Here is a 12,257-nt window from a genome sequence, read left to right on the forward strand (position 1 = left end):
TTGTAGTAATCAACATTGGATCTAGAGAATGAGATATGTGGCTATTTGCGCCAAATGACATTGGGTTTGATTGGCCTTCGCTTTTTCCTATTCCACTTCTCTGTTTAGGTACCACCCCCTCCCAAACCTAACCTTTAAGATGAAGGCACCTCCCCTTCCACACATTTGAGGCCAGAATGAGATTAAGTGCTCTCTAACTGTCTAGGGAGGGAGATACCTGCACACTCGTTTGGAAGATACCTGAGTTCAGAAGTCCCGTTGCACAGCTGGGAGCTGAGCCTGGGCAGCTCAGTCCAGCTGTGTCTTTCTCACCTGCAGGTCGTGATTGCCACCAACATTGCTGAGACATCGCTGACTATTGACGGCATTTACTATGTGGTGGACCCTGGATTCGTGAAGCAGAAAGTGTATAATTCCAAGACAGGGATTGACCAGCTCGTGGTGACCCCTATTTCTCAGGTATGGTGGCTTCTACCAACAGCTTTCCTGAAAATCCTGGTTAGGGGTTTCTGAAATTTTTATGGTTTTGTATTTTGAACTTTATTGTTTTCAAAGATGGATTTTTAAGATACTTGGTGCTTTCATGAGATAAGGGAGATTTTTGTGTTGTTTGTCCTTAATTTTGAGAGTAGTGTTTAACATTAAATAACCTCATAAAACTTAAAAAAAAAGTTTGAATTTTAGCACCCTAGATGATCTAATTCAAGTCATAAGAACATATTTTTAAAGGACTGTACTTAGCCACAAATATCTAGTAATAATTTATAAGATAATTATGGAATAATTTTCTGCTTAAATTATATTAAAAAATGAATAACCTGATCATCCTTTTTGAAGGCAGTTTGGCCACAGTGTGTGCAAAATTTAAAATTTCAGTCTGACCGGGCAAGGGAAACAGTAGAAAAAATAAACAAATGGGACTATATCAAACTAAAAAGCTTCTGCACACAATGGAAACCATCGTTAAAACCAAAAGATAACCTAACAACTAGGAGAATATATTTGCAAACCACATATCTGATAAAGGGTTTATATCCAAAATGTGTAAAGAACTCATACATCTCAAGAACAAAAAAACCAACAACCCATTTAAAAAATGGGCACAAAACCTGAGCAGACATTTCTCCAAAGGAGATTTACAGATGGCCAATAGGCACATGAAAAAATGTTCAAATCACTAACTCTCAGGGAAATGCAAATCAAAACTACAGGGAGATAGCTCCTCACTCCGGTCAGAATGGCTGTAATTAACAAGACAGGAAATAAGTATTGGAGAGGATGTGGAGAAAAGGGAACTCTTGTACTCTGCTGGTGGGAGTGCAAACTGATGCAGCCACTATGAAAAACTATGGAGATTACTCAAAAAGTTAAGAGTAGACCTACCTTATGGTCTAGCTATTCCACCGTTGGGTTTTATCCAAAGAACATAAAAACACGAATGTGTAAAGATACATGCACCCCTGAGTTCATCACAGCATTATTCACAATAGCCAAGACTTGGAAGCAACCTAGGTGTCCATCAAGGGACACATGGATAAGGAAGATGTGGTATATATACACAATGAAATACTACTCAGCCATAAAAAATGATGAGATCTGGCCATTTGTGACAACATGGATGGGCCTTGTGGGTATTATGCCAAGCGAAATAAGTCAGAGGGAGAAAGTCAAATACCATATGATCTTGCTCATAAATAGAAGGTAAAAACAACAACAAATAATCACATAGAGACAGAGATTGGATTGGTGGTTACCATGGGGAAGCAGGGAGGGAGGAGGGTGAAAGGGGCGATTAGGCACATGAGTGTGGTGACGGATGGTAACTAGTCTCTGGGTGGGGAACGTGTGTAAACTATGCAGAAATTGATGTACACTTGAAAACAAAAAAAAGCTAACAAAATAAAAGTTCATTTCTTTAACCTAACAATCCCACTTCTAGAACTATATCTGAAAGTTAGAATTGATTGAACACATATCCAAAGGTAATAGAAGAGAATGTTCACTGAAGCATTGTTTGTATTAGAGGAAACCTGGAAAAATTCTAAATACACTCCAAAAGGGAAGTAGTTTAATAAAATACGGTATATCCATGCATAGAATTTTACGTGCCAGTAACATGGTGGTGCTTATCTATATTTAATGATGTAAGTGTATAACTGGTATATTATTTGAAAAAAACTTCTACATAGCGTGAATAATATAATCTAATTTTTGTTTAAAAACAAATGGTGTGTGCATGTGCATGATGTGTGTGAGTGTGCCTGAAGCTGAAAGCCTGTGGTCAAAATGTCAGCCAAGATTATCTCTCTATGATACTGCTGGTTACTGTGCTGATGGGCCAAGGACATTTTTTCTTTACACTTTTATATATTGTCTTAGAATTTTACAAGAGACGTATTATTTCATTTTCTATGAAAACCATAAGAAGCCATATAGAAAATTGTTTCTATGAAAATCATTTTCATTTGAAACTTAAGTAATAATAGCTAACACTTGGCAGGGTACTTACTAAGTGCCAGACGCTGTCCTGGGTACCTGCAAATACACAAACTCGTTACGTTCTCGCATTGATCCTTTATAGTAGGTAGTATTGTTATCCTCATTTCACAGATGAGACTGAGGCACAGAGGGGTTAAGTGACTTGCCTAAGGTCTCACAACTAGTGGAGCCAGGATTTGAACCTGGGCAGTCTGGCCCCAGTGTATGTGCTCTGTACCTCCTCTCGGGGTAGTACATGCAACTCAGTAATCAAGAAATGAGTTAGGCTTCCTGTCTCCGATTTGAAGAGAGACCTCTGTAGAATGCTGTGGAATCTGCCACAGTGTGTGGTTGATGTCTGCTTCTGTGTGGTTAGTGACCTTTCGTACTCCGTCCTTTGGTTTGGAGCTGGCACAGGAATTTATAAATCCTGATACTATTTGTAAGATAGATGGTTTTGTCAGAAAATAGCCCTCTTTGGATTGCTAATCACTGTTTCCCAGAAGCCTATGTCTAAACTACATATTTTTTTAATTTCAAAAATCAGTGCCCCTCTGTCCTAAGTACAGAATAAATATTATGTTATTTTTGGGAAATAGGAGGAAAAAAATTAAATTACCCATAATCCTACCACCACCACTGTCATCACTTTGATGACATCTTGCCTGTCTTTTTTCATGTTTGTTTCCTTCCTGGTTGCAATTCTAGTAGCTAGAAAGTATGCAGTTTTGTATACTTTTTAAGTATTTAATTTTCCTGATTATTAAGGTAATACAATGTTCAATATTGGGTATTTGATAAAGTAAAGAAATAAAATTTCTCTGCAAACCTACCCTCAGAGTTAGCCACAGTTAACATTTTTAGAGTATTTTTCCCTGGCTTTTTTCTTTCTGGTAGTTTGTGTATATGCATAAAGATTTTTTTTTTACTAAATTAGTATTCTATTGTTTTATAACTTGCTTTTTCACCTCTGTGAGTGAACATTTCCTTCTGTCATTGAGTGTCTCAAACCTTTTTTTTTTAAATTGCTTTTTTTCCCCAAATCCCCCCAGTACATAGTTGTATATATTAGTTGCGGGTCCTTCTAGTTGTGGCATGTGAGATGCCGCCTCAGCGTGGCCCATTGAGCGGTGCCATGTCCGTGCCCAGGATCCAAACCGGCGAAACCCTGGGCCGCTGAAGCGGAGCACGTGAACTTAACCACTCAGCCACGGAGCCGGCCCCAAACCTATTTTTAAAATGGCTGCAGAGTCGTCACTGGTATAATGTTAATCAGACATTTATTTAGTTCACTTACATTTTTGGCCATAACTATGGAGTGTTTTGCCATCTTGTTTTATGTTTTCTCTTTTATGTTGTGCCACACTATTTTGAAGGTATAGTTCTGTGACCTTTACAATATTTCTTCTATTCACCTTGCTTGTATTTGCCTCATTTGTGCAAACTTTCCTGAATGCTGAGTGTTGGAGGATGGTAAGAGCATTGGTAGTATTGGAAATGATCCTTAAGGAAGTGAAATAGACCCCATTTAAGATTTGCCAGTTGCTGAGTGCCCCCTTTTAACAGATTTCCTGGGTAAAGCTGTTAAGCAATATTTGACAGATAATGTTACTTTTATGTGCCCATCCTCTAGGCTCAGGCAAAGCAACGAGCTGGCAGAGCTGGGAGAACAGGCCCGGGGAAGTGTTACCGGCTGTACACAGAACGTGCCTACCGAGATGAAATGCTGACCACCAATGTGCCGGAAATCCAGAGAACCAACTTAGCCAGCACTGTGCTCTCGCTCAAGGTAGCAATCACTGTCATGTTAGAATGGGTTGGTGGAACGGTCCAATCATATGGCCTTAGTAAATGCATCTCAGTTTTATGAACCTTGTTAAATACTTTAGTAACCTGGAGCCAGTCCCTTTGAATGAAATGCAAATGGCTGTGATAACAGCTTCTCCACCGCGGGTCTGGGGCTAAGTTGGCATGTCTGCTGTGAACACACATTTTTTTCTTACTATAATAACCAGCAGGATATTTGGTTATGAAGAATTTTAGTTAGGAGCATTTTCTGAAAGGATATTAGAAAAATCTAATCACTGCCACACTGTGGACAAATACACTTCCGTCAACCCTTTAGCTTTCAGATCCCATTCTGTTCTTTTAGAACGGAAGCAAAACTCCCAATCCAAAAACTTTGCAAGGGAGCCATCAGTACAGGTTTCCGACTGGCCCCCTGGGGGCTTGGTTTTCATTCTGAATCATTGCTCTTCCTCTCTCAGTCCCCAGTGAGGACCTTCATCCTCTTTTGGCAGGGGAGCTGCATGAGTAATTTCCCAGATGATGACATCCCCGCCCCCTGACACTGATGCTACCCTGGAGCCCTGGCACTTTACTAGTACAGAGTGCTCTGTGGTAATTTATTATTCATTCACTGTAAGAGAAGCTAAAACAGAGCTTCACAAAAACCCTGCTCCAGTCTCCGGAGTGAAGACTGAGAGGCATCTGTGGCTCACACTTCTGCTCCAAGCTGTGTGTCCTTGGCAAATTTATCTGCTCAGCCCTTTACTCTGTATTCTTCTCTCAAAAGCGGGGGTGTTAATCACATCTCTTTGAAGATAAATGAGAGAATGCAGGTAAAGGCACTTGGCACACTGCTTATTGATTGCTAACATAATTCCTGGTAGTTATTATTCATACCATAAGCATTTGTTGAACACCTGCTGTGTTTATGGTCACGGTCACTTTATGGGAAAGAGACAGAAAGCTTACGTTCTGCCACATTGTCTTTTATACACACTTGGATAGTACAACATTCGTTTCTTCGTCAAATTAGCTAACAAATGTGTTGAACGCCTACTCTGTGCCAGGGATCCAGATTGCAGTGAGTTTTGTGGTTTTGTGTCCATGTGTCTCACCTTTGTGGACTTCTTGAGAGCAGGGCCCGTATCTTAGTCACCTTCATGTCCCTACCACCTAACACGGTATGAGGCACCTCCTGGACGCACAGTGGAAATTATGCATGTAAGAGATAGGACAAGCTGGTGTATTATCCTTTTTGTAAATTATGGTAAAATACACATTACCTGTAACCTTTTTAAAATGTACAATTCAGTGGCGTTAAGTACGTTCACAATGTTGTGTAGCCATCACCGCTATCCATTTCCAGAACTTTTTCATCATCCCAAACAGAAACTCTGCACCCATTAAACTAACTGGCCCTTCTCCCCTCCCTCTGGCCCTTGGTGACCATTATTCTCCTTTCTTTTCTCTGTGAATTTGCCTATTCTAGGTACTTCATGTAAGTGGAATCATACAGTATTTGTCCTTTTGTATCTGGCTTATTTTACTTAGCATAATGTTTCAAGGTTCATCATGTTGTAGCATGTGCTAGAATTTCATTCCTTTTTAAGGCTGAATAATATTCTCTTAGATGTATATACCATGTTTCGTTTATCCACTCAGCTGTCAATGGACGTTTGGGTGGTTTCTCCCTGTTGGCTCTTGTGAATACTGCTGCTGTGAACGTTAGTGCACAAGTAGTCAGTCCCTGCTTGCCCTTTCTGGGGGATATATCTAGAGGTGGAACTGTTAGGTCATGTGGTGACTCTCTGTCTAACTTACTGAGGAGTCACCAAATTGCTCTCCACCGTGGCTGCACCATTTTACATTCCCACCGGCAGTGTATGAGGATTCCTATTTCTCCATATCCTTGCCAACACTTAGTTCCTTTTTTTTTATTATAGTTATCGTAGTCGGTATGAAGTGGTATCTCATGGTGGTTTTGATTTGCATTTCCCTAATTACTAGTTATTAGGATAGCTGTGTTAAGTATCTTTTCATGTGCTTCTTGAACATTTTTATATCTTTTTTTGGAGAAATGTCTACTCAAGTTCTTTGCCCATTTTTTAATTGTCTTTTTGTTGCGTTGTATGCACTGTTGTTTTTTTTTTCCCTTCTTCTCTCCAAAGTCCCCCAGTACATATTTGTATATTTTAGTTGTGGGTCTTCCTAGTTGTGGCATGTGGGACGCCACCTCAGCATGGCTTGATGAGTGTGCTAGGTACATGCCTAGGATCCGAACTGGTGAAACCCTGGGCTGCCAAAGTGGAGTGCATGAACTTAACTACTCAGCCATGGGGCTGGCCCCTGTACTGTCATTTTGAGGGAGTGTCTTTGAAAGTTTCCTGAGAAAGTATATGCTTTCTACTAGTCTGAGTTTTGTGTGGTCCAGCCCTGGAGGTTACTGGTAATCTTTCTTGTCGCTTCCTAATTGCAGTTGAGGAAACAAGAGACAAAGTCACAAATAGAACCAGTCCTGATGGCATGCTCCACTTCAGCGGCCCAGGTTCCGTTCCTGGGTGTGAAACCACACCACTCATCTGTCAGTGGCCATGCTGTGGTGGCAGCTCACATGGAAGAGCCAGAAGGACTTAAACTAGAATATACAACTGTGTACTGGGCGTTTGGGGTGGAAAAAAAGAGGAAGATTGGCAACAGATGTTAGCTCGGGGTGAATCTTTCCCAGTAAAAAAAAAACCAGAAACTGACAAGGAGTCTCTATGTTAACACTGGTGAGGCTGGCCCTTCCATCACATACTGTCTTCCTTTCTGTTGTAGGCCATGGGCATCAATGACCTGCTGTCCTTTGACTTCATGGATGCCCCACCAATGGAAACCTTGATCACAGCCATGGAGCAGCTGTACACGCTGGGGGCCCTGGACGACGAGGGCCTGCTTACTCGCCTGGGCCGCAGGGTAGGGGATGGGCTTAACTTCCAATGCTTTTGAGATGCTGCCCCGGCTAGTCTTCCATACTCTGTTCTGTGTTCTCTTGATTGCAAAATCAAGCTCTGAGGCTCTCGAGAGGCTTTGAGTTGAATTCTAGATGCCTGTTTTTAACCTGGATTTTCCACTATCACTTAAAACAGTTTCTTTTTATAGAAAAAAGAGTTCTGTCCACTGTCATTTTACCTCAGCATTTATTATTCAGTCTAGCCTTAATTTTAAAAGATATCTGCAGAATTCCCACCTATCCCAACAGTAGTTATGTTCTTGGTTGCATACATTGTGTTGAGATTTATTTGGGAAATAAAAAACAACAGCATTCTTCTGATAGAGCCAGGCATCCCACGTCGTCATGCTTGGGTAAACCTCCTGTGGTCTGTTGCCTGCTCTCACCAGTGTCTCACACTGGCAAGTCCAGATGGGTCTTCCCCAGGGAAGCAATTGTAGTTTCTTCTTCTCCCTCTAGATGGCAGAATTCCCCCTGGAGCCAATGCTGTGCAAGATGCTGATCATGTCTGTGCATCTGGGCTGCAGTGAGGAAATGCTGACCATCGTGTCCATGCTGTCTGTGCAGAATGTCTTCTACAGGCCCAAGGTAAGGAGTTCAGACCCACGTTCAGATAGGGGTGCGGTGAAGTTGGGTGAAATCAGCCTATGGCCCTGCAGTGCTTAATGTGGACGCTTGACAGGGCCATGTAGGGCTCCCTGGAACTGCTGGATGTTCACTTAGTAGCTGTTGGGCGGAAAATGATCCTCTGTCCCACCGCTTGGCAGGATAAACAAGCCCTTGCAGATCAGAAGAAGGCCAAATTCCACCAGACCGAAGGGGACCACCTCACCCTGCTGGCCGTGTACAATTCCTGGAAGAACAACAAGTTCTCCAACCCATGGTGCTATGAGAACTTTATCCAGGCTCGTTCCCTGCGCCGGGCCCAGGACATTCGCAAGCAGATGTTAGGCATAATGGACAGGTAACAGCTGGTGACTTTTCCCCATGTTTGAGTTGAACCTCCTTGACTGTCACGTCTCTTCGTCTCTGTATGTACCTGGGAAGCTAAAGGCTCCTCACATAACCCTTTTCCTCCAGCTTTTCCATCTTTGTTATACTCTTCCCCAGGCAAGTGTGCTGCTGGGAATCATTCCAGAAAGTTCCTAAGAGGAGGATGATTTATTTGTTGTTGAAAAATGCTTTGTTTACAATTGTCTGGAACATTATTAGTTGAGTTGAATTAAGTCCCTGGCTCTCACTGCGTCCGTCTTGCCCACTCTGTAGAGCTGCCCCTGTAGAACACTTAGGACTCGAAGGAGGGTCCTGGGGCCCCTCTGGGGACCCAAAATGGGGGTTTTGGGTGCTATCATTCTGGAAGATCGAACCTCTGAAAGCAGAGTAGTCTCACATCTTTGTCCTCTCTTGATTTCTTCTCCTGATAGACACAAGCTGGATGTGGTCTCCTGTGGAAAGTCCACAGTCCGAGTGCAGAAGGCCATCTGCAGTGGATTCTTCCGAAATGCTGCCAAGAAAGACCCGCAGGAGGGCTACCGGACACTGATAGACCAGCAGGTGGTCTACATCCATCCTTCCAGCGCGCTCTTCAACAGGCAGCCGGAATGGTAGGTGGGCAGGCCCTGGGTCTGGGGGCTTCTGGGAAGAGAGAACCTGTAAATCTACTGGCACTTTGTGTCTTCACCCCCCGCATAGCACTTCTTATTCTAACGTTGCTTACGTTTCTAGAGCAGCAGAAGCCTGAATTTGGCATAATATCAGGTCCTTTTGAGAGAAATAAAATTATAGGGGTGAGAGCTAAGAAAGATGTTAGAGATCATCTATGGGGTGGTTTAAAAAATTTTTTTTCAAGTAGTGTTTTTAAAAAACTGAGATCTTACTCACCCTAATATAAAACCGATTTAAAAGCGCTGTGGCACCATGGTAGAAGAAGGGTTGGAGATGTAGAGCCTTGGCTGCCTCCATCCCCTCGTGCCAACCCCTGAGGCTCCTTTTCAGGGCCCTAGAGTTCTGTGGAGACAGCCTGAAAAACCACCCTCCCATTTCACAGAGCAGGAAACTGAGGCCCAGAGAAGGGATGTGATTGGCTCCATGTCACTTAACTAGTTAGAGCCAGAGCCAGGACTGGAATACATTATCCTGACAGCTTTCTTGTGGTTAGAGGTGTGCAGGCTCCTCAGTCCTGGGGTTTGGCTGTCGTAAACAGACTGTCATTGCCTGAGGGTCAGGCAGGAGAGAGAAGAGGGTAAAATGCAAGCTGACCTGAGGCCTGCCAGGGCCCAGGGTGACTGGAGTGGAGCCTGTACCCGAGGCTTGAGCCCTGTCTCTGTCCCCCTCAGGGTGGTGTACCACGAGCTGGTGCTGACCACGAAGGAGTACATGCGCGAGGTCACCACCATCGACCCCCGCTGGCTCGTGGAGTTTGCTCCCGCCTTTTTCAAGGTCTCCGACCCGACCAAGCTAAGCAAGCAGAAAAAGCAGCAGCGCCTTGAACCCTTGTACAACCGTTATGAGGAGCCCAACGCCTGGAGAATATCCCGGGCCTTCCGGCGGCGCTGAAAAAGCAAGACTCGCCTGTTCACCTCTCCTGCAGTGGTGGCTCAGGGCTTGGACTCACTCTTACTGATGAAGAGCTGGTCCTGTGGATACAGCTGTCCAGTGACTGAATATCTTAACTGGGCATTTTCTAAACTTGACTCTCATTTCTTCCCTGGTGGTAAAATAGAAACAGGGATTTAGGCCTGGTTTGACCCAGAACCTCCAGTCCACACCACTCCAAGTCACCGGGCCGGCTCGGGCTCCCAGCCAGCACAGTGCACACTGCGTCATCTCCAAAAAAGAGCCAACTCATGCCGCCCTAGGATGGGAAAGGGGAGTCGCAAGCGTCTGACGCCTACCTGGTGAGGGCCTTGATGCTCCAGCTGGTTGTCTCTGGAGGAGGGAGCCTCGAAGCTCATTGACAGTGTTGACTCCACTTCCTGCCCCTGTCCAGCCCCTGTACTTTCACTTAACCTCCAGGAAATATTTATTTTCTTAAGGAAACAAAAATGGTTTTCCGTGGCTGCTTCTTTTAGCTGAAAGGTTAGGATATTGGCCTGGACTCAGGGTGAGGAGGTTTAGTATCTGTGGCTTCGGTGCACATGGTGGAGAGTCCCCTGAAACCAGAGCCCGGGGCCTCTCGGGGCTGGGAAGTGACGCACAGCCCAGACCTCCAGCCTTATCTCTCAACACCCGTGCTAGCCTGGCTCTGTGGCGGATCACCCCGTGAGTAACCACATCCACGGCACAGGCGCTCCAGTCTGGGTGCCTGAGTGGTTACAGATGCCACATACTGAATACAGAAGGCTCTCCCTGGCTCCCTCTCCCGCCTACCACACTCACAATGAGCAACGTGTCCTATTTCCTTTTGAAACATGCAAATAACGACACAGCTTTTACTTTGTTTTTATTTGTTTCCCCTAAGGTTCTTGATGGGCTTTTAACAAAGGATTTTTATGGTCAAAGTCTCTCCTCCCCCACCCCAAACCGAAAACCAACCTGACACCTCTCGGAGCTGGTTTGTGCTGCCCAGCATCTGTGCTCCGGGCCTCATGCTTAGGTTTTCCCCTAGCCTTCGGTTGGGGACTGGTCACCTCCTACTGCCCTCTCACGGTTTCTGAGGAGGCTCTTGATGTGGCAGAACATCAGGCAGATGCTGCCAGACCAGGCTGTGGAACCTCTGGCCCGGATGTGGGGACGCCCCTGGAGGATGGGGCACATCGTATGTTCTGGCCCGCGCTGCCTCCCCATCCCCATTCTAGTAAAATGATACAAATATTAGAACTACCATAGAATTACTTTCCAGATACTAAGAGACCGTGTGCCATTCTCAGATGTGAAGGAAGGTAGGCTGTCATTAGACAGCAGACAAACCACCCTGAAGACAATTCAGAGAGAAGCCAGTGGAGAGGAGTGCAGGCCAGGAGTCTGCTCACTGAGGTCCCTGCCCCATCGTGGAGCTGAGTGGGCACCGCTGGAAGCCCAGGCCAGTAACTAATGGCGGGGGGTCTTTGTGTGCTAACCTCTAAGGTCTCCTGGGGAGAGACAGTGCAGGGGCCGACAGAGGAACCCAAAGGAAAGCGGGCTTGGCGCCCAGCTCCCCAATCCTAATTCCAGCCCAGGTCTCTCCAGTTCAGGAACAAACGCTGGGCTTGGCAGCCTGCCTGTCCCAGCTGAGTGACCAGCACTGACGGCATGGGCACCGCTGAGATCATTACCTCCAGGGAGGGAGGTTTGGGATTTAAGCTGAGGTTGAGAAGAGGATGTTTAACAGGCCAAGGTGATTGACACCAGGGCTGGTCAACTTCTGGGTTAGGTGAGCAAAAAAGACCCCAGCTTTGTGTGTTCCTTGAACATCTCCCTCGAGAGCTGGGGTCACCTCTGCTATGACAGCGTGGCTGGAGTCTAACCTTCTGACTGTCCATCAGGAAATGGCATGTGGGCAGCATCGTTGAGCCTGCTCAGAGGGAGAACGGGGCTCCCAGCCAGATTCGGAAGGAGGCCGGCCTGCTGCTCCCACACAATGGGGCCCTTGTTTCTCTTCCTTGAACCAATATTTCCTGAGATTGAGTGACAGCTCAGGAGAGGATGTGGCTCCCGTGCAGGGAGCTGGAATCTTCTCGGCCCTTAAAGTATACTGTTCACCCTACCTCTTTGGGAGCCTGGCTCGGGAGTTTCCTGCCCCTGCCCATGTGCTGGATCTGTGCTTGTTTGTGTGGGGAACCATCCCCATGGGGCGTGCGGAGGCTCTACTGCTGGGTCAGGCTCCTGGGTCCAGGGTCCACCTTAATGCAGTTTGGAGTTTATTTGGTTTGGGCTGTTTCTCCTTCAGCCCAAAGAATTTGCTCTGGCGGTTGCTGTAGCTCTCTCCTGGGAGCAGTGCCCCTCCAAGTTTAAGGATTTGAACAAAGAGCTGTGAGGAGTGGCTTTCAGAGGGCAAAGGTCACGTCTCAGCCTGTGGAGA

General features: G+C 45.4%; 1 protein-coding gene across 2 annotated transcripts in view; it reads left to right on the forward strand.

Moving 5' to 3' along the window:
• The window catches only part of DHX8 (DEAH-box helicase 8), a 29,588-nt gene extending 18,896 nt beyond the window's left edge, over nucleotides 1–10,692 (forward strand). For both annotated transcript variants that reach the window (XM_046675561.1, XM_046675562.1), the window contains 7 exons: nucleotides 319–459; nucleotides 4,112–4,267; nucleotides 7,084–7,221; nucleotides 7,718–7,846; nucleotides 8,026–8,222; nucleotides 8,683–8,862; nucleotides 9,595–10,692. In XM_046675561.1, the coding sequence (XP_046531517.1) occupies nucleotides 319–459; nucleotides 4,112–4,267; nucleotides 7,084–7,221; nucleotides 7,718–7,846; nucleotides 8,026–8,222; nucleotides 8,683–8,862; nucleotides 9,595–9,814 (1,161 nt within the window). In that variant the 3' untranslated portion in view covers nucleotides 9,815–10,692. The remainder of the gene's footprint in view (nucleotides 1–318; nucleotides 460–4,111; nucleotides 4,268–7,083; nucleotides 7,222–7,717; nucleotides 7,847–8,025; nucleotides 8,223–8,682; nucleotides 8,863–9,594) is intronic.
• Nucleotides 10,693–12,257: the final 1,565 nt, after the last annotated feature.

Source organism: Equus quagga, chromosome 11 (assembly GCF_021613505.1).
Source record: "Equus quagga isolate Etosha38 chromosome 11, UCLA_HA_Equagga_1.0, whole genome shotgun sequence".
In the NCBI taxonomy this organism is placed as follows: Eukaryota; Metazoa; Chordata; class Mammalia; order Perissodactyla; family Equidae; genus Equus; species Equus quagga.